The following is a 19,458-nucleotide window of genomic DNA, read 5'->3' as shown; positions in this document are numbered from 1 at the left end:
CATGGTCTTTGAGAGAGAGGAAATATAAATCTTTGTGATACTCCGAATTGAGATGAATTACCGGTAGCCTCCTCACCAGTCGGAACGGTCATGGAATCTTCCGTCGCATGGGAGGTAACTACTTTCTGTATTCGAGTTCATTTGATTTGTATCGACGAATGACGAGGATGTACTAAGTGGATACCACAAATGACAACGTACATGGCACATGCTTGTACCATATCCTTTATAACTGAGATGCATATGTTAAATTGTAGTTGGTATTTTCTTTACAGATATTTATTGCTTTTTGACAAATGCGAATTTCAAAATAAAATGTTTGATATAAATAATATTCCCTTTAATAAGTTAGTTATCAAGCTAAGGATGAACTCTTATTACCTGTCAGGAGTCGTGGGCAGGCTTTAGTACTGGCATCAAAACATTCATTTCTAGGACATTCGTGCACCATTCTGTCCGTACAGTTAACATACATACTGCATTTGATAATACTGTAGGGCACCAGTTCATGGACGTTTGAATTCGAACAAATATCAGCTACAAAGCAAAAGTGTGTGAATAATACACAGTTCTCAAGCTGTTTCACTGAACTGAACTAATCGAGATATATAAATTCAGAACACATTGTGTTTACAAGGTACATTTTGGTCATAGTTACATTTAAAATACAGAATATGTGTTTAGTAATTACACAGCATCAAAACGATTTTCATCCCGCTTAAGCTAAATTGATTTTTTACAACCTTTTTTAAAATAGTCATCTTTAAAATTATTCATGTGAAGAAAGCAAGGAATAAACTATGCATGACTATCTTGAGAAAATACCTATTCCATATTCCTTGACCGACATCACAACAATTCACAATACTACTTCCTATAAATACCAAAAACTAAATTAAAATGAAAATTCCTTACCGGTGACATTATGTGCACATTTCGTTTGAGAACATACGTTGCATCTATCCGTTACATTTAAACCAAAATTTCGATTAATGCTTTTCTATAGAGAAATTTGAATTTAGAACAAATTGTCTTCACACGGTATATTTTAGTTATGGTTAAAAATAAATCTTCAGTATGTGGACAGTGTTTAAACATCACCAAAAAGAATTTCAACTCGTTTAAGTTCATTTTATTCTGTAAGACTTTCTTCCTAACAGTGTGTTATTCTTTCACATTGGTCATCTATAATAACAAGTACGGAATAAAAGATCGAAGCTTACCTATTCACATTGGTCATCTATCATACCAAGAAAGCTCGGAATAAACGACCGAGGCTTAACTATTTTGACAAAATACTAACGAAATATTTCTTGACCAACACCACTTTAATTCACAGTACTACTTCCTATAAATATCAAGACACATTAAAATGAAAATTCCTTACCAATGACATCTTGCACACATTTCGTTTGAGAACATACGTTGCATCTGTCTGTTTCATTTAAACCAAAACAAGCAGTTATCTGGCATTCCCCTATATGCACTGTTCGATTCACGCAGTAAATGAAATTGCTGCAGTTGTACTGATGGTAGTATTGGCCGTCTGGTCGATCCATGCACGAGTCCGCTAACTAAAAATTAGATTGAAAACGCAACAAGTAAAAATGAATGACACGCGAAGTTCTTAGAGGGTCCATGTATGCATGCACGCACACACACTACTGCTACTACTACTATTGCTACTACTAGTTACTAAGACCCATATTTTCTCAATAGCAGTTGTACTAACTGCTATTGAGAAAATATGGGTCTCAGTAACTTTCGGTTTTAGACTTCATGGGAGACAAGCGACACACATTCGTGTGCTTTATACAGTATGGTATAAAATTTGTGTTTCATTTACACAAAATCTATTTGTACTTTTCCAAATGTCTATTCATTCTAGTACCTCATCTATAATCACGAATATATCAGTTGTAGTGTACACATACAGTAACATTCTACAATGGTTTGAAGACAGGCGCCCCGTTTTTGTTGCAGCAACTGTCTTTTGAAACGAAAAGGTAGAAAAATTACTTTAAACAAGACTACCAAAGTTGATGCATCGTACTAACCTGATATGACATTCACTACTTTCGCATCAAATGGCGATGTTTCGTTTTCATCCAAACTTTCGTTGTTGACGACAGAGCAACGAAGCTCTTGACCATTCCAGATTCTTGAGAAGGCGTATTTAAAGGTGATTTTTTGATAAGCTTCACATGTTTTGTTTGAGACTATCGTATTAATGTTCGTAATGTTTGGATTGAAATTGTTTGTGAAGTTAGACCCCAGAACTATCTTTCCCGCTGGATAACCCACAGATCCTTCACAAGTGTGCGGCAGTTGATCCTGGTTTTCTGTTCCTTCCACTATGTCTCTAGATAAGAATAGCACTGGTTTGTTCGGCCTTCCTGTTATAGAAAACTTAAGACTACACCGTGTCACATATCAATACATGAAGATCTTACAATTAATGAATGCCATTTGTCTTCAAATCAAACATACTCATCTGTATCTTTAAGGAGGAGTACGACGACAGTGTGCAGTGTTATGAGTTTGTAGTACCAAGTGCAAAATGGAATCGGCATTCTTTGATATTTTACTTGTGAACGGACCTTCATGTTGACCCTAGTAATGAAGCTTAGATATCTGTTATCATATACCAGTTGTAGAAAAAGATCTAACTCTGAGCTGTATGCTTTTGTGTCTTCCTTGATTAATCAGAACTGCATTGTATATCTACTACATTTTTAGGCATCAATAACTTGCGAACTATTTGTTTCAAACGATCGGAAAGAACCCTACACCAAACTAATAAAAATTATCACAGTGAAATTACTAGTTTCTTCAGTTTAAAGTTTCAGTATATTTGATAGGAAGTTAAGAATTTAAAAAAAATTAAATTCACTTAATGGATGTGGCCATTATCGTATTCAATGTGCGAAGTATGTTATTAGATCATTAACTGAATGACATCATTGGAGAATGCGTTGCTTATGATGTCTTCCCGATTACAGGGCGTAATTCAGAGAGTTCCTATGAGAAGTCACACTAAATGCTCATTACCGGATCTAGTTCATAGAGTTTAGACGAGAAGTCACACTACATACTCATTACCGGATCTAGTTCATAGAGTTTAGACGAGAAGTCACACTACATACTCATTACCGGATCTAGTTCATAGAGTTTAGACGAGAAGTCACACTACATACTCATTACCGGATCTAGTTCATAGAGTTTAGACGAGAAGTCACACTACATACTCATTACCGGATCTAGTTCATAGAGTTTAGACGAGACTTCACACTACATACTCATTACCGGATCTAGTTCATAGAGTTTAGACGAGAAGTCACACTACATACTCATTACCGGATCTAGTTCATAGAGTTTAGACGAGACTTCACACTACATACTCATTACCGGATCTAGTTCATAGAGTTTAGACGAGAAGTCACACTACATACTCATTACTGGATCTAGTTCATAAAGTTTAGACGAGAAGTCACACTACATACTCATTACCGGATCTAGTTCATAGAGTTTAGACGAGAAGTCACACTACATACTCATTACTGGACCTAGTTCGTATAGTTCAGACGATAAGTCCAATTACGTACTCATTGCTGACAAACCTTGAATGCAATCACTTAAATGTTAATCCATTTTAAAAATATCTTTCTATACGTATGAACTTAGAGCAAAATGTGCGTTAATCTGGTTTAGGCAAAAATGTGCGTTTTGTTTCTTCAAGCGGTTGGAAGTGGATCATAGCGGATAGTGCTCAAATTCTGAATTATAGATTTTGAAGTAGACTGGGCAGATTTGAAATGTCCTTTAGGTATGCAGGCTGTTTCAAATTGTGCTCAAGAAAGCATACATATTTGTTATGGTAGACGTTCATAAAATATTAGTATTTAGAACTAACACATTGGTTATTTATTTTGTGTATCTTAGTGATATCTTATGTAGTTACAGTATCGACTTCTTGTTGATATATTGTCCACTAGAAAGGGACATACCAGTCAGCTGCTTAACAGGCAGATAAAACCAGACGTTGTTCTCAAAACAATACAACTTTTATTAGGTCATCATATACGTACTACACATTCCAACATAGGCCAGCAATAGACATCAATCATGTGACTACACTGAGAAACTGAATGAATCTACTATGCTCTGTTTCAAAGTATGATATTAATATTATTCAACACTTGTGCTTCCCTTTTTAGGCATTAATAATTCCATTACCTTATTTATCTTAAAATGTAAGAAAACGTTTAGCCAACAAACAAGTACTGCAATATTATTTTTGTGGATTTAGTGGCGGCATTCAACCTCCTTGTCATGCACTCTTAATCTCAGAAATAAAAGTATTTCTGTTGAATCAAAAGTCAATACCTGCATAATTATCATAGACTAGTGGTGTTGTCCTAATGCTTTAAGAAGACTTCTTCAAGTTCATCGATTTACAGGGTTGTAGCACTATCTCCAAATATATCAAATCCCCTTATCATAATAAGAACGAAAAGAGGACAAAAGATTTATCTCATTATGTAAATTTTGTTATTATAAATGAAACAGTTTGATACCTGTGTACTTCACCATAACATGTGCTAAAATCAAAGGTACCGTCAGTAAAACAAGAATAAAAACAAAACTTAAAAGAACTGAATTTACTTACTGACTTTGACCAGTTTCATACTGGAATTGATAATGACATTTCCTATAGCTAAGCAGAGATAGTTTTCACCGTCATCGCAGGTTAAGGGATTTGTAAACTTCACTCTCAAAAAAGCGTATTCAGGTGTAATTATTTTATCTATCAAAGAGCCTCCACTTTTGTATGTAGGTGTAGACCGTTCTGTGATGTTTGCGATACTTTCTACAGTGCCCAGTATCTCAGATTCCTGATATAACTCAACACGTCTGAGATCTATGTAATTAGAGACAATACATGTCATTAAGAAATCCTTGTCTCCAATGTACATGACGCTTTTGGAAGACTGCAACGTCACACCTGCAAATAATGGAAATATATCATTACATATAGCAGAAGTACATCAGAGCTTTGCTTATTTTGATATTCTTCATAATAGTAGCTTTAAGAGTGGTTCGTCTGTTTTCAATACCAATTCCCATTTTAATATTTGCTTTATCTTATTGTTTGAATTATCCACTACAAAATAAAACTTTACCAAATCTAAGAAATTAGAAGAACAAACTGTGCATATAGGTTTTCACCTCAGGTTTTTAATATATAAAATCTTGATTCATCATTTGTCTTTAGTATACAACTTGGAAGGAGGATATCCTATAAAAGATTACTTGGTCTGACTATATTGATGCGTTGTGTGTCCGATGAGAAGACACTGTTAACATCATTTCGGACGGAACATCTGACTAATGAATTGTTCCAGTTCTGTGTGACAGTGATGGTAAAGTTGGTTTCTCTTATGTTGTCGCAATCGTTTGAAGTTACGTTTGTTATGTTGTCCGCATAATAGGTCTGGAAACTACTAGAAACAAACTGAACTTCAAGGAAGATTTGTTTTGCTGGTGCCCCAACGTTTCCTCTACATCTTATTTCCAGAGGTCTATTCTCATGAGTGGCATTGGACATTGTGATATTTGGGACTTCGGCAAAATCTGCAATATCAATTAAACTGTATTTTTCATTTCATGTCTTATTCTAGTTCAGTGTAATCAATCTGTAGGGAATATATATTTGTTTTTTGAACACTAGGGAACGGTAGGGAATATTTTTTGAACCATTATCCATCCATCACAATAAACATTATCCATCCATCGAATAAATTCTCTGCTAAAATCATGAAGCTGGAAATGCTAGAATGAAAATGTATTTCGTCACTTCATATGATTTCGGTTTGTCGCGTAAAACGTTTTGAGCCGACAATACAGGGCAATACGTCACCGAGTCGGGCCTGAAACCAATAACGTGCAAGACGAAGCAACATAATTTGACACTTCCACAGTTACGTTGAAATGCATAATCAGCAGAAAAGTAGATTGCTTCGATATTATATTAGCTCCAGCTACATTTTCTCAGCATGAGAAAGTTTTTGAAAAGTATGAGAATCAAGAGGAATACAGTAGTCATACTAATATGACGTTCCATAAAATCCCCATAGAATAAGCCATGCCGAATTCTAATGAAGAAATTGCTAAGACAAATCTTTCGGGTTTCAAACTTCAAAGTCTGACACATCACGGGGTCTCCAAAAGAGGGGAAACAACAAATCATTGTCGAATTCATCGCTAACGGAAACGGGAATTTGTTTTTTAAAATGATGATCTCAATCAAATCCCTCTTACGTTTCTGATGGAAGACGTGCAACAACAACATTATCTGAATAAATCTTTTGCAAATGACTATTAACGTTTGGTGTTTACACCTGTATATACTATATATATATATATATATATATATATATATATATATATATATATATATATATATATATATATATATATATATGTGCACTGAATCCTAATGTTTTAATTTTCAGTTTACTTAATACTACCAGTTGGTTTGTAAATGCAGTATATGCTGGTACATCTGATTAAGTACCTCAAAAAATGACTGTCGTATAATTTCATTAGTCATGCTTGTTTATATTTGCAAGTATGTTCCATTTCCTTTATAATATTGCATATTGCATGAATGTACATGTTTTCGGGTCAAATTGTACAATTTGCACTAAAATATGCCCATAGGTACATTTGTCAAGGACGCGTTGCTAAGCAACTATATTTAAATTCCTTTTCATTTTATCTCCCCTTTTTTAGTTCAACAGAGATGTGTAATATAGTTTATACCATGTGTGTGCATTCATATTGCTTCCAATATTAAAGTCATTTGATCATCTTATCTTAACACTGACCATCGTTGCTCGAAATGAATGAGTATATAATTTTACATTGAATATTCAATGGTACTTTTATCTGTAAGAGCTAGAAGAATTCCTGTAAGAATCGTTTGAATTTCGATATTATTGCTTTGAAAACAATTATTTATTTATGTTAGTGTAAATGTTATTTCGGTTCATATCGTAAATCATTTCTTTACACAATTGCTAAAAGAATACCTTCTCTGTGCTATTGAATAAAGCAGCATTCTTTACGTAACAGTTTTGTTTATTATAGATATGTATACTTTAAGGATGATTATTCCTGAATACATGTGGATGTTATTGTTAATATTGTTAGCATGGGACATCCAACTAAATCCCGGGCTAGTACACGCTAGCTCAGGATCTGAGTCTAGTATCTACCAACAGGGTAGAGCTGCTGACTATCAAAATGGTGTATCTATATTTCACTTGAATATTAGGTCGCCACTTATAAAGTAAGGTTATATTAAAAATGATATAAGGCATTATGCAATTATCTCGTGACAAAACGCATATTGATTTATATGTGTTCTGGTGATAACTTAATGTTACCCAGCTATAACAAACCAATTAGTGTTGTTTTAGGAACAGGCACGAATGAGGAGTGATGATGAACATCTATGACAATATTAAATACACTTTTCGTTCTGCTCTAATACTTGGAAATGTCGAAGTAATTTGTATTAAAATCTGTGATAAAATTGTTGTTCTCTTCTTATAAAAATTCCCGATATCTTTCAGTAAACACAGATTCCGAAATTGCTTTAATATCTCTATTGAGTAATCCTTCAATGTATGTGAAAATGTTGTTATTTGAAGTCATTTAAAGGAGGATTTATCGATGATCGTTTTCGCGATCTCGTCGATACCGTTGAAAGTATTATCACTGTGACTAAAATTGTTATGTCCGTTACAGCAAATCTCTCCGATACTCAGATCATATAATTGTTACAAAATAACACGTTGTTAAGTCCGGAATTTACTCTGACTATGCAGGAATAGGTAACCAGAGAGAAACTTACATTTTGATGCATTCATAGTATCCATGAAATCCCTTTATTAAACTGATTCAGAGATCTTTAGCACACTTGACGCTACTAGTAATATGTTCATTTATTGTATCATTATTTTCAATCAGACCTTTGTTATGCTTACGAAAATGTAGTTATACATTTTTATATCATTTCGACAAAAATAAAGTATAATATTGTTCTATGTTCAATAAGAATTAGAAGTCCTTTCCATTGGACTTCCAGTTTATCCAAGTTTTGTAGATGACAGAAAGACAGTGAATTGTTAGGGAGACGTATAACGGATTATTTTCCTGCCTGTCCTATACCCTTCAACAGAATACATATATTGTAGAGTTTGCTGCGTTAAATTTGCAAGCATGAGTATTCCTGCTACTACTAATACTATTAATAATACTAATACTTCTACTAAGCTACTAATATCAATAATAATAAGAAGAAAACGAAGATAGACAGAAAGAAAGAAGAAGAATGAAACGCCATCAAGATGAGATACTTCATTATAAATCAAGTTAATAAAATCTAAACAAGAATTACTGATGGAATACATTACTTTAAGTTCATTAATACGTCATGCTTTTACCTATCCATATAGGTATACAATTTGTTTAAATATGGCGGCAGGTTTAAGATAACAGCACCAACGTAACTCCATCCAGGTTACGGTCTTTTATGTATAAAAACGTTATGGATTTCTTTAGCTCAAATAAAAACAACCATTCTATTTGGAGGTTGATGCATTAATAGTGCGTGAAATACAGCGTGAATAAATTAACAATGACTTTCAAGAAAACCTTTTTATTATGTCGATAGCAAAGGAAACTTGTTTTCAGTCAGGAACAGGTAGGCAATGTCAAATGAACCAGAAGGTGTTTTTAATTTCCAGTGCGGAATACTACCAAGAGTACATCCATTTATAAAAGAATACGATTTCTCATCGGTTTACGTGGCTTAAAAAGTTACACATCACTACCAGTTACATTTTTATATACCTGTTACAAAAGTCCTTCCACATATTACGTTGTTGACATTAATGATGTATCGTCCTATTTGACGGCACTGCAACGGGTGCAGATCAATGAACAACGTCTGATTTGGTCTTGCTCCAGACAAGGTTAACGTGGCCGCTTCATTTCCCTGTAACACACCTAACCCGCTGATCTGAGTTACATAGAACATTTCCCATTCTCCACTCCTTTCTGGCGTAACTGTTACAGCTATGGACGTAACGTTAACGTAGCCTACTGGGCATACGATGGTTGCATTTTTTCCAGTGGTTCCGCCGTAAACAATGCAATCCATTGCTGTAATGAGAGGTAGGTTTTCATCTTTAAATTAAACTTCTTTTACAGAATAATCATTAGTATTTTAATATTTATATGTGATGTTTGTGACAATTGTATGACTGTAATATTATCAATTGATGGTCCCCGCGTGGCCGAGTGGTCTAAAGCGCTCACAGTTACGAATCACTGCCATCTCCCCTCTGTCTGCGTAGGTTGGAGTATCGGATTCGGGAATGAAGGTTTGTGAGATGAAATTAGCTTCTCGTGGGTCAATGGTTCTTTCCGGTGTTTTCCCAGGTTCTTCCTAGACCATTTATACTGACCGCAATGTATAGCCTATCTCGTGTTGAAAACCCTACAACAACAACTATCTAATGAAATAGTTATAAATAGCCATTCATAATTACAAAGAACAAATTTCGAACCATTATCCTTTATTAACATATAAACCCTTGCTAGGGAAGTTCTTACTTGTAACGTTTTATTTCTCTGAGAGGTTCTGGTCAGAATCTTCAAAGTATTCGAGGCCGATAATGCAAGTAAAGCAGCTGATACAGAGAAAATGGCATATTTATCATGTGTACCGAAATTGTTTTCAAAAGACGTTGCTTACAATATAATTACAGACAAGAACCAACGGTCCCGCTTTTAAAGATCAGATCCAATATTTATACCTAACACGCCTAGCGTCAAATCCCGTGATGTGTGCATCTAACAGGGAGTGTTTTTTGTGACATAGCATGCATTCAGATTCCCAGCACCAGGGTAAAGGTTCAGTCGCCATTGTTTATTGTATAGCATGGGAATTGGAGGTAAGAAAGTCATATATGAAACACACACTAGTATACGTTCTAGCGCTGGATCCACGTGGTACTATTTCCATTATAGTTTTCAACATTGGGTCAATCTGATAATTTCTTCTACATTCCAGATATGCAGTCTATAATATTTTCGCCTTTAGTTCGAATCTCTCTATTTCTTTTTTCCTTTCTAGTCCATTTTTATTTGTTAATTACATGCTTGAGACTAGATCTTAAGCACCCCAAGTTAATGAATAAATTACCTTTGCAAGATGGCGTGGGAGGCTCACTTGTGCATGTTGTACTGCTGATATTAAAGCACTCCTTCCCTGGACATTCGTGCACCATTTTATCTGTACAGTTTACATACATGCTGCATCTTACGTCCGAAAGTGGTATAATCTCAGCTGTATTAGACTTCGAACATACATTAGCTATAATAAAATGATATTGTTTTCATGAAGAACATGAATTTACACGTAACATTGATAAAGGCTGTGAATAAATAAAAAGTTCTGATGCTTCAAATGCTCTATTAAACAAAATAAAACGAGAGCAGAAAACTTGTTTCGAGTTGTCTTTTATTGTCTATTATGTCTTTGGTCTATATAAAATAATGTTAGATGGCATATTGCATTGCTGTGGGCGATAATAGCTGCCCCAAGAAAACGATATAATTTAGAAATATTCCTGAGTGCATTTATTGGTTACTAATTCAACATTTAAATTTTAGACAACTACGAGTTAAAAATCTGCTGCAGGTTCTTAATGGTCATTACTTCTCGTGCTTCATTTCATATCATCTCAGAATTACTAAACAGCTATGAGTTTTGTTTGATGAGTACTATAGAGAGAGTCATATTGCTAGGAGGTTACTCACGAAACTATAGGAATACCATCGGAAGAATATGGTAGCTAACATACATAAATAAAAATGTCGTTTGTTTCATACCAACGATATCGGATACACACATAGCCTTCCCACAGTAGACGCATCCACTCGTTTCGTTAAGACCAAAGCATTGTTCTGTAGAACACTCATGTATATTCGCACTTCCGTTGACGCAGACGATGTAATAGCTGCAGTAGTGTGGATGATAATAAACACCGTTTGGAAGAGGTTGGCAGTAGTCGGCTGAAAAGTTTGCCAGAAATTTAAGAAAATTGGTCAATGAAATCAGCTGTCACGATAACTTTACATGATTTATAGTCACGTTTCCAACTTTGCATAGTGCCTAATTCATAACATAAATTCCCCTGCGTGACAGGTTAACCAAATGAAATAAAGTTTCATCCAACAACAGGTGCTTTGTACATAAATGTCATCACTTATATTAATCTAATTTGCTATAAGGGATAGTTGCATTTGAGAAAAATAACGCAATTAAACTTTCAGTTCATGAGCATTGAATTTTATGAGCATCTTTGTGCAAAGTATGCATTAAAGCTTTACCCGCTAGGTGGAAAAAGACAGAAAATACTGTTTCCCATGCAAATACGAACAATACAATCGAGAGAACGTGCATTTCCATAATTTCAATTCAATATTTCGCGTGCATTGAGACGTATTTCGATTCTGTTAAGATTACGAAAATCAGTGTTTTTCTTTATTAAGTTGTCATTAATCTTAATCTTAAAATATGACATAAAATGCAAATGGATTAATTCTCCAATCTCTTTGCAGCATCCTGACCTGGCAAAACTTGTACTATTTGGCTGTCGAACGGTGGTATTTCGTCTGGTCCTAAACTTTTGTCATTGACAGCATAACATTGAATCTCCTTTCCTTGCCAGCTTTTTGAGAAAGCATAGTAGAAAGAGATCTTCTGTTTGATCTGACATGTTTCGTTTGATATCGTCGTGTTTATATCCGTGATGTTCGGAAAGAAGTAGTTCTGGGAGTTAGACTCAAGTACAAGCTTTCCTGCTGGATACCCCACATCTCCTTCACAGGTAAACGGGCGTTCCATTTGCTTTCCTTCCACCATGCCTCTGTTTAAGACCAACGTAGGTTTGCGAGGCTTTCCTGTTTTGGAAAGAAATATCCCAGATAAATGTTCTATACAAAGCCCCTGAACCCATCGCTCGTCTCATAAATAACTCGGAATTGCATTTTAGTACTCTGTGTTAGTGTTACATATATATATATATATATATATATATATATATATATATATATATATATATATATATATATATATATATATATAAACTAAATGAGAAGCTTTGTGTATCATTTAAATAAATGTGAAAATTTTGTGTACATCTGAGTGGAAGCAAGAATAATTTATTGAATATGTGTGATCTTCCGTTACGCTGACTAGCCGCAAATAAAACTGTTTAAATTCACAATATCTATCTTGGAATGTTTTTTGTTGTATGGCGACAGCTTCGATAATTTCTTATCTGGCATGTAAACAATAGCCCGTAAGATTTTCCGTCAACACAGATACAAAAAGCACATGGTTGTTGTTGATGTTGTAACTTGTGAGTGTAGAAATAAAACCAAACAAACAAAACCAAACAATTAAAATATTCTGCAGCCTATATTGGGGAGGGGGACGACTACAAACTATATTTCTTTGCCTGCATACACAATGCCGTTTATTTGATTTTCTTAGTTTAGACATTTTGATTGGTCTTGTAGTGTTGCTGTAATAAGTCCACATTAAGAGCAAAGGAAAACAAAGGTCAAACATACTTCATATTTCTAAGGACCATAACACAGTAATTGCTGTCACTAAAAGTTTTCAAACAGAGCTAACACCACACATAATACTTCTTTAGTGAAAATAAGGACGACAAATTCAATAGACTCTAATACCACACTTGCATCGTTTTTCTCTTTTCAATGGAATGATTTATCAGTATGCAATTCTAGATCGGTATTTCACGTCACGTATCAGAAAACAGGTTATGAACATTAAATATATAATTATCCCCATAGATAATTACTCAACAATTATAGGTTGAAATATCCGTAAAAATTAAATATTACGAATTTTTATAGGGGCAAATTAAGAAGATATCATAATCTTCAATGAATACGGTCCGGTTTTAAGGTTGATCTTACTAACTGGCTATTCACTTCATTTGTTAATCTTCCCAATTCATATTCATCTTAATCGAACATATAATAACTAAAATAATTCTCATCTATAAAAAGATATGTCAATACAAACGGTACATATCCTTGTTACGTTAGAACACTATTTCTTTAATGTTTAAGGTCAAATACTGCCATCTAATTTACACACTGAAAACATGAAAATTAAGAATTTAGCTAAATATTGTAAATATATTCTGTTTCAAAGGGGTTCGCGTGCATGAGCAAACATACTGTGCAATACTTAAAATTTAAATTTATTACCGAGTGGATTCAACTCTAAGGTCTGATTGGTGGTAAGGTCTCCAAAGGCTATACAGTAGTACAGTCCCTTATCCTGGCAGTCTAAAGCGGATGCAAAGACTGTTCGTAGAACGGCAGAATCAGCGTCCATTTTACCTTCTACTAAAGTCATCCTACTCTTGTTTAGAAACGAGCTGTCAGAGCTGGATGTGGGAATCGTTAGTTTTGTTCCTGCTTCATCTTTTTCATAAAAGATATCAACCCTATTAAGTCCTGCATACTTCGACACGATGCATGTCATACTTACATTCTTGTCCCCGATATATGCAACAGTCTGTGACAGCTCAAAAGAGACGTCTGCAACATTTGAAAGAATACTAAGGACCGATGTAAATGAGATGACAAAATATTGTCATTAGTTAAAATTATTTAATTAATTCACCTTTCTTGACGATGTTCAACAAATATTCTTTGGCATCGTAGGTTCAAGCTGGCATATATGCAGACTATCGTCTTTCGATTTTACTTTAACACAAATGATACATAAAATATTGTATCCCTGCCTTTATTACTCTAACGCTTTTCGGTTCAGTATTTGTTTAAACTGTCGATAGTATGAAACAGAAGAAATGTTTCCTTTATAGACATACACCAGAAGACTACGACGGTCAGATTTCGTATACACAAGAGACATCAAAAAGCGAAAAAAGCGAGCACTTTAGAATATTAAATTTGATGGTGTATATTTATAACAGAAAGTGGGGCCTTTGTTTTGTTACAGAAAATTATCATATGGCGGTACAATTACGTCAATATAGCAAATATGATATACATTCAAACGACATCTACACTAAAAGTTGGAAACTTAGAAAATTCGAGTAAGGCACAATAATGGACACTTTTAGGATGAAAGACAAAAATGACCACAATCAGACGGACCATACAGAAATGACCATTACGTGGAAAACACGGAGAAAACGACAGAATAGATCAGGGCTTAAACTATTAATAATGATAATAATAATAATAATAATAATAGGGCATCCTCAATGGCTTGTCGTCGCAGAAACAAAACCATTTTCACCGCATATATCGAACACCAGTGTTCTCATCACAACCGAAACAGTAATTGAAGTGTCATACTCAAAAATCTCTTCTATATATAATGTATCATCCCATTATGACTGCATCTATAAAGTTTGGTTAGAAATTATTTGAAAATATTCCTGCAATGGACAATATTTGTATATTTTATATTTTGATATCACTCTCGGTGATTCCAGGGACGCAAGACAAGGATGGCACCCGTCTCACAGATGTCTGCCACATCGACAACGCGGTTATAAAGTTTTGTAAAACTCCACACAGCATCATAGGAAGAGATAATGTAAAGAACAGACAAACAGACAGAGATAAGATATATGGTACTTCTTGTAATAATAATAATAATAATACGATCTTACATGATAATTTTAGTTCAGATTTATAGAATAATATAAATAATTTCTATCTTTTGAGAGTCTTTGGTTGACTATATTTATCACATGATCAAATTAAATTTGACCGAATGCACTAGTGAATACATTGTAAGATGTTATTCCACCATTTTGGGACCCCATCATGTTTTAACTCACGTGCATAATATTGCAATTTTTTAAATGGGTTTATTAACTAAAATGACATAATAATAATAATAATAATAATAATAATAATAATAATAACTGATCAGAATAAACTGTACCTTTATCAGAAAACTAGTGGAAAGAAACCTAATTACCATTGAACACCGTAGTTATGCAGAATAAAGGAGCCTATGAAAGTATGTTGGGGACAATAATCCAGTAATAGACATTATAACAGAAATCACAGAAGGCAAGTGAAAGTTTGGGCAAAGACATTTTAGGGAAGTTTCTAAAAGAACTGGAAGGTTGGGTTACCTGACGATAGCATTAACTGCGTGAACTAAGCCAAAAAGAACGTGCAGGGTCATATTTTGGCATGCATGCAGAAACATGTGTCATGATCTCAAGGTTAAAAAGGTGATTGCAGATGACAAGTCACTGACAACAGGATGCAGTACATCATGCCTGATATAATACTGGTTGATAAGGACAGTGACCACACCTACACCATAGACACAAAATTACCAGACCTACACCATAGACCCAAAATTACCAGAGCACTTTTACATAGCACACAAAAAAATACAAATTAAGAAACCTGACCAGAAAACACGCATAACGATTGTGGTGAAAGGACTGGGAGCAATCGTACAACTTAAATTCAAGACAAATAGCACTAAATACAATACTACTACAGGGAGCGCCACTAATGACATCAGCAACAATACTGTCGAAGGTCGATGGTCATTGAGATATATGACCTAGGGAAAGTGTCCAATATCAGAAACAAATGACCAGCCACTAATACAAAGTGCTGTCGATGAAACAAATAATACTACTATTCCTAATACTACTTCTACTACTACTACTACTACTACTAATAATAATAATAATAATAATAATAATAATTAATAATAGATGCATTACACGTTGACCATCACAGCACTCTAAAAACCATCACAAAGTTCCCATATATTTCAGCAGGTTTTGTCTTATCTGGTGTCGAAGAAGTGTCATAATTTTATTGGCTTATCATAGACTATCAAAATATCACATTATTATTCGTATTAGTCAACATGATCGCCAACTAACATGCGAAACCATCCAATAGTACATTTAAAATAAGCAAAAATAAAATCTCAAAATTAATATTTATTTTTGAAGCAAACACCAACACAGTATTTTACCATAAAAATCGACATAATATATAATTACAGACACCAGATGAAATTCGTAAAATGATTAAAATACTTAGGTAAAATACTTTGGAAGGGCACTTAATATATACGGTCCGAGGCCAGAAGCTACTCCAAAATTAAAAGTGAAACCTATGTACTCAGTACTGTACGCAATATTTTCGTGATCGCGAGAGAGAGAGAGAGAGAGAGAGCCTGATGATGTATATAAACATCCCTTTACAAGAAAAGGAATTAAACCTGGTAGGTAAGTTGGAAGGTATTTTAAAGTTAAGTATTATTTGTGCAATTTCATTGGTAATTGCAACAATACTTTAGCTATATATAATACATTGTCATACAAATAACATCGTATTTGTTGAGCATTGCATAACCTGCAAGTTTTTTGTACTTGGCTTGACGGTGACCTTCATAGGATGCGTAAGATTAATCGTTTGTAATCTCTTAATATTGTAGATGATTTTTCAAAAAAAATTAGCTAATACAGGGATTATTTACTTATCGAGTAGATATTAAGCAAAATAGAATTAAGTCAGCAATGATCAGGATAAAATGTCAAACGATAATTGATTTTATGACACTAGAATCTCAGTACGGTACGAGTGACAAAAATGACGAGTCGTTTGAGATCTTGCATACAGGAGCATGTCAAGCAAGGAAGAAAATCCTACTTGCAGTATGTGAAACTAGTCTTCATTAGAAGCATAAGAGGATTGCGAAATGGCCTGAATGAAAACGTTTAAATGGTAATGAACGAGAGTGTGTTATAAAAGAATACAGCACTACAGGTGATGTACTTTTTTACACACACTGACATGGAAATATATTCGAAAATACAATGACATATTTTTTTGGTATATTCACAGACTGAGTGGCATTTGATAGATTAAATAGCGACGCTTTATGGCATACATAGCAACAATAGAAATGAATACTAAAATGATTAATATACAACATACATATCGACATAATGGCTTATGTTTGGGGTCACAAAAAAAACCGACAGATTCCTTCGGTTTACCTTTTGATGTACGTCAAACATTCACTCTATCACCATTAATCTTTCCTTGATTTTTTACAACATTCAAAGTTCATTGCTCAAAGAGAGCTACGGTGTAGAGATGAATGGCATATTAAACTGTTTACTTTGTTATTTCATCGATGATTCAGTTATATTTGCTGAAACAACAATTGGAATGCAACGTTTACTTAATCAAATTGAGTGATAATTAAAGGTCTATTTTGATAAAACAAATATTGATCTTTTCTGCAAAGGAGGGTATATACTGAAATAACAAAAGAAATGTTATTTTAAATTCAAAATTGCCTCATATTATCAATATTTAGGCCTGGTATTCTCATCAGGTGATGGTCGGTATAAAGTCCCGTCCTGAACAAGACTCTTGGTTATTATTATTAGTCAATGGCAGTTGCTTAGGTTTAAAAATATTACCAGGAGACATAATATTTGAAATTACTGACACTCGAATGGAGTTGAAATTTTGGGACTTTAGACATGCATTTGATATTGGAAGAGGACAAACAACAGTAAAGAGGTATTGAAAATTAGAAAATCTGCTTCAGACGGTTTTGTTATAGATGAATAAGGGACGGACTGTCATACAGTTTTAAATCAGCATGCATTATGAAGCCTATAGAATACTGGTTGAAACTTCTTAAAATGTAAAACAGTTGCCTTCTGAGAATTTCGTTTAATATGCAACTACAATTGTCGCAATCATCAGGTTGTAAGATTTGGTTCATGAAAACAAATATATATAAATAATATTGCTGTTGTCTTTCGCTCCACCAATAACCTTTAAACAATGATATAATAAAATAATATACAAAAATGCAACAAAAAAAATAACCAACAAAGATACAAAACAATAAACGAAATATTTTTAAAAAATTGTATCTGACGTTGAGAAGTTATCAATTTTACACTAAGACTAGCATGCAAATCTGACATCTAATAAAAATACAGAAAACAAGTTTAGATGGCAAAACTATACGCGAGATGGCACCATTAAAAGGAACGATATCTGCAGCCAAAACTGTCAGAGGAAACACAAATAAGCCCTTGTCAGAATTATCGAATATGGAATAAATATCGTGCTGAGAATACTGGTGCTGGATATCGTACCTATTTCTACATGCGAAGATGAACGTAGCGATCAAGACGATGGAGATGATTGTGTCGATAGAGATAATAAAAAGGATGATCGGGTGAATGACACATTGACGTGTGACAACCCCACAAAAATCGGAATCAAGCAATCCTTCCGAATATATTTGGTGATTAAGCGATTAGTGGGTTCTGGTTCGTAAGCCTTTTCTTGCTTCGTTAAGACGCTCAGCCTACTCCTCTCCAGCACTTTAACACCGAGTCTTCATCAGCGCTCGTATAACGATCTGCACCACCAGTATCTATAAATTCTGCCATCTATGTCCTCGTCGATTTTTAGCTGTAGATTACGATGCAAACAGGATAACTTCGAATAACTGACCATGTAAAAATTTGAATACAAATCTGGAGTTTATGGGAGGAAGATAATAACCGATTATGTTATATTCGTAAAACAAACAAACGTTTATCTGCGATGCTCTCTATTTCGATAAACTCCGGCTCACTTAAAATATGGCCATCATCAGGTTAACGTTTCTTGTAATAGTTTTGGCCTCGCTGGGTCGCTTAACACGACAAGTTTCATCAATCTGAGATTCACACTGAACTCCACACTGACAAACCGTGAATGGTTTATCAGGTTTGACTTCTCTTTCTAGGAGCTTATGGTGAGTAATATTCATCGTCACAGGGTATGTCACATGTTTCTAGAGAATTAATCTTTAACCCTCGAAAGTTGTTTGTACAACGCGGCATTTTTAATATGTGTTTTGTATTCGTTGATGACTGTTGCGGGTGTAATGTGGATTTTTCTTCTTTTCCCGTAGCCGTAGTAATATTTGATCGATATGATGATGTTACCGGTCGCGGACACTGGACGATCTCCAAACGAGTCTTCGAACGTTGATACAACAACTGCACAATGACGAGCTCTCAGAAATGTTTCGACGACTGAGTACGATCACGGTGATGACTTCCCCCAAAAAGGCTTCGTTGGCAGCTCAACAACTACAACGGGATTATTTCACACTCAAAGGAACTCGTGCTAAATACCTTCAATCGGCAACGAAACAACGCATGCTCAAAAACGCATCCACTTTCAGAGACGACATGAACACATGAACATTCAACGGCGTCAGGAAATCGA

The 19,458-nt window shown here is 34.4% G+C and overlaps 1 protein-coding gene across 3 annotated transcripts in view; it reads right to left on the bottom strand.

Moving 5' to 3' along the window:
• The window catches only part of LOC149777559 (uncharacterized), an 80,988-nt gene that overhangs the window by 48,734 nt on the left and 12,796 nt on the right, over positions 1-19,458 (bottom strand). For all 3 annotated transcript variants that reach the window (XM_089942166.1, XM_089942168.1, XM_089942167.1), the window contains exons 5-14: positions 13,387-13,722; positions 11,710-12,042; positions 10,969-11,151; positions 10,280-10,450; positions 8,923-9,234; positions 5,314-5,634; positions 4,670-5,005; positions 2,058-2,396; positions 1,388-1,570; positions 382-537 (exon numbers count right to left, since the gene is read on the bottom strand). In XM_089942166.1, the coding sequence (XP_089798292.1) occupies positions 382-537; positions 1,388-1,570; positions 2,058-2,396; positions 4,670-5,005; positions 5,314-5,634; positions 8,923-9,234; positions 10,280-10,450; positions 10,969-11,151; positions 11,710-12,042; positions 13,387-13,722 (2,670 nt within the window). The remainder of the gene's footprint in view (positions 1-381; positions 538-1,387; positions 1,571-2,057; positions 2,397-4,669; positions 5,006-5,313; positions 5,635-8,922; positions 9,235-10,279; positions 10,451-10,968; positions 11,152-11,709; positions 12,043-13,386; positions 13,723-19,458) is intronic.

The sequence above is a fragment of the Sinohyriopsis cumingii genome, chromosome 18, assembly GCF_028554795.1.
Source record: "Sinohyriopsis cumingii isolate HCF-2022 chromosome 18, ASM2855479v2, whole genome shotgun sequence".
Lineage (NCBI taxonomy): Eukaryota > Metazoa > Mollusca > Bivalvia > Unionida > Unionidae > Sinohyriopsis > Sinohyriopsis cumingii.
This window is presented reverse-complemented; position numbering and strand designations above follow the sequence as displayed.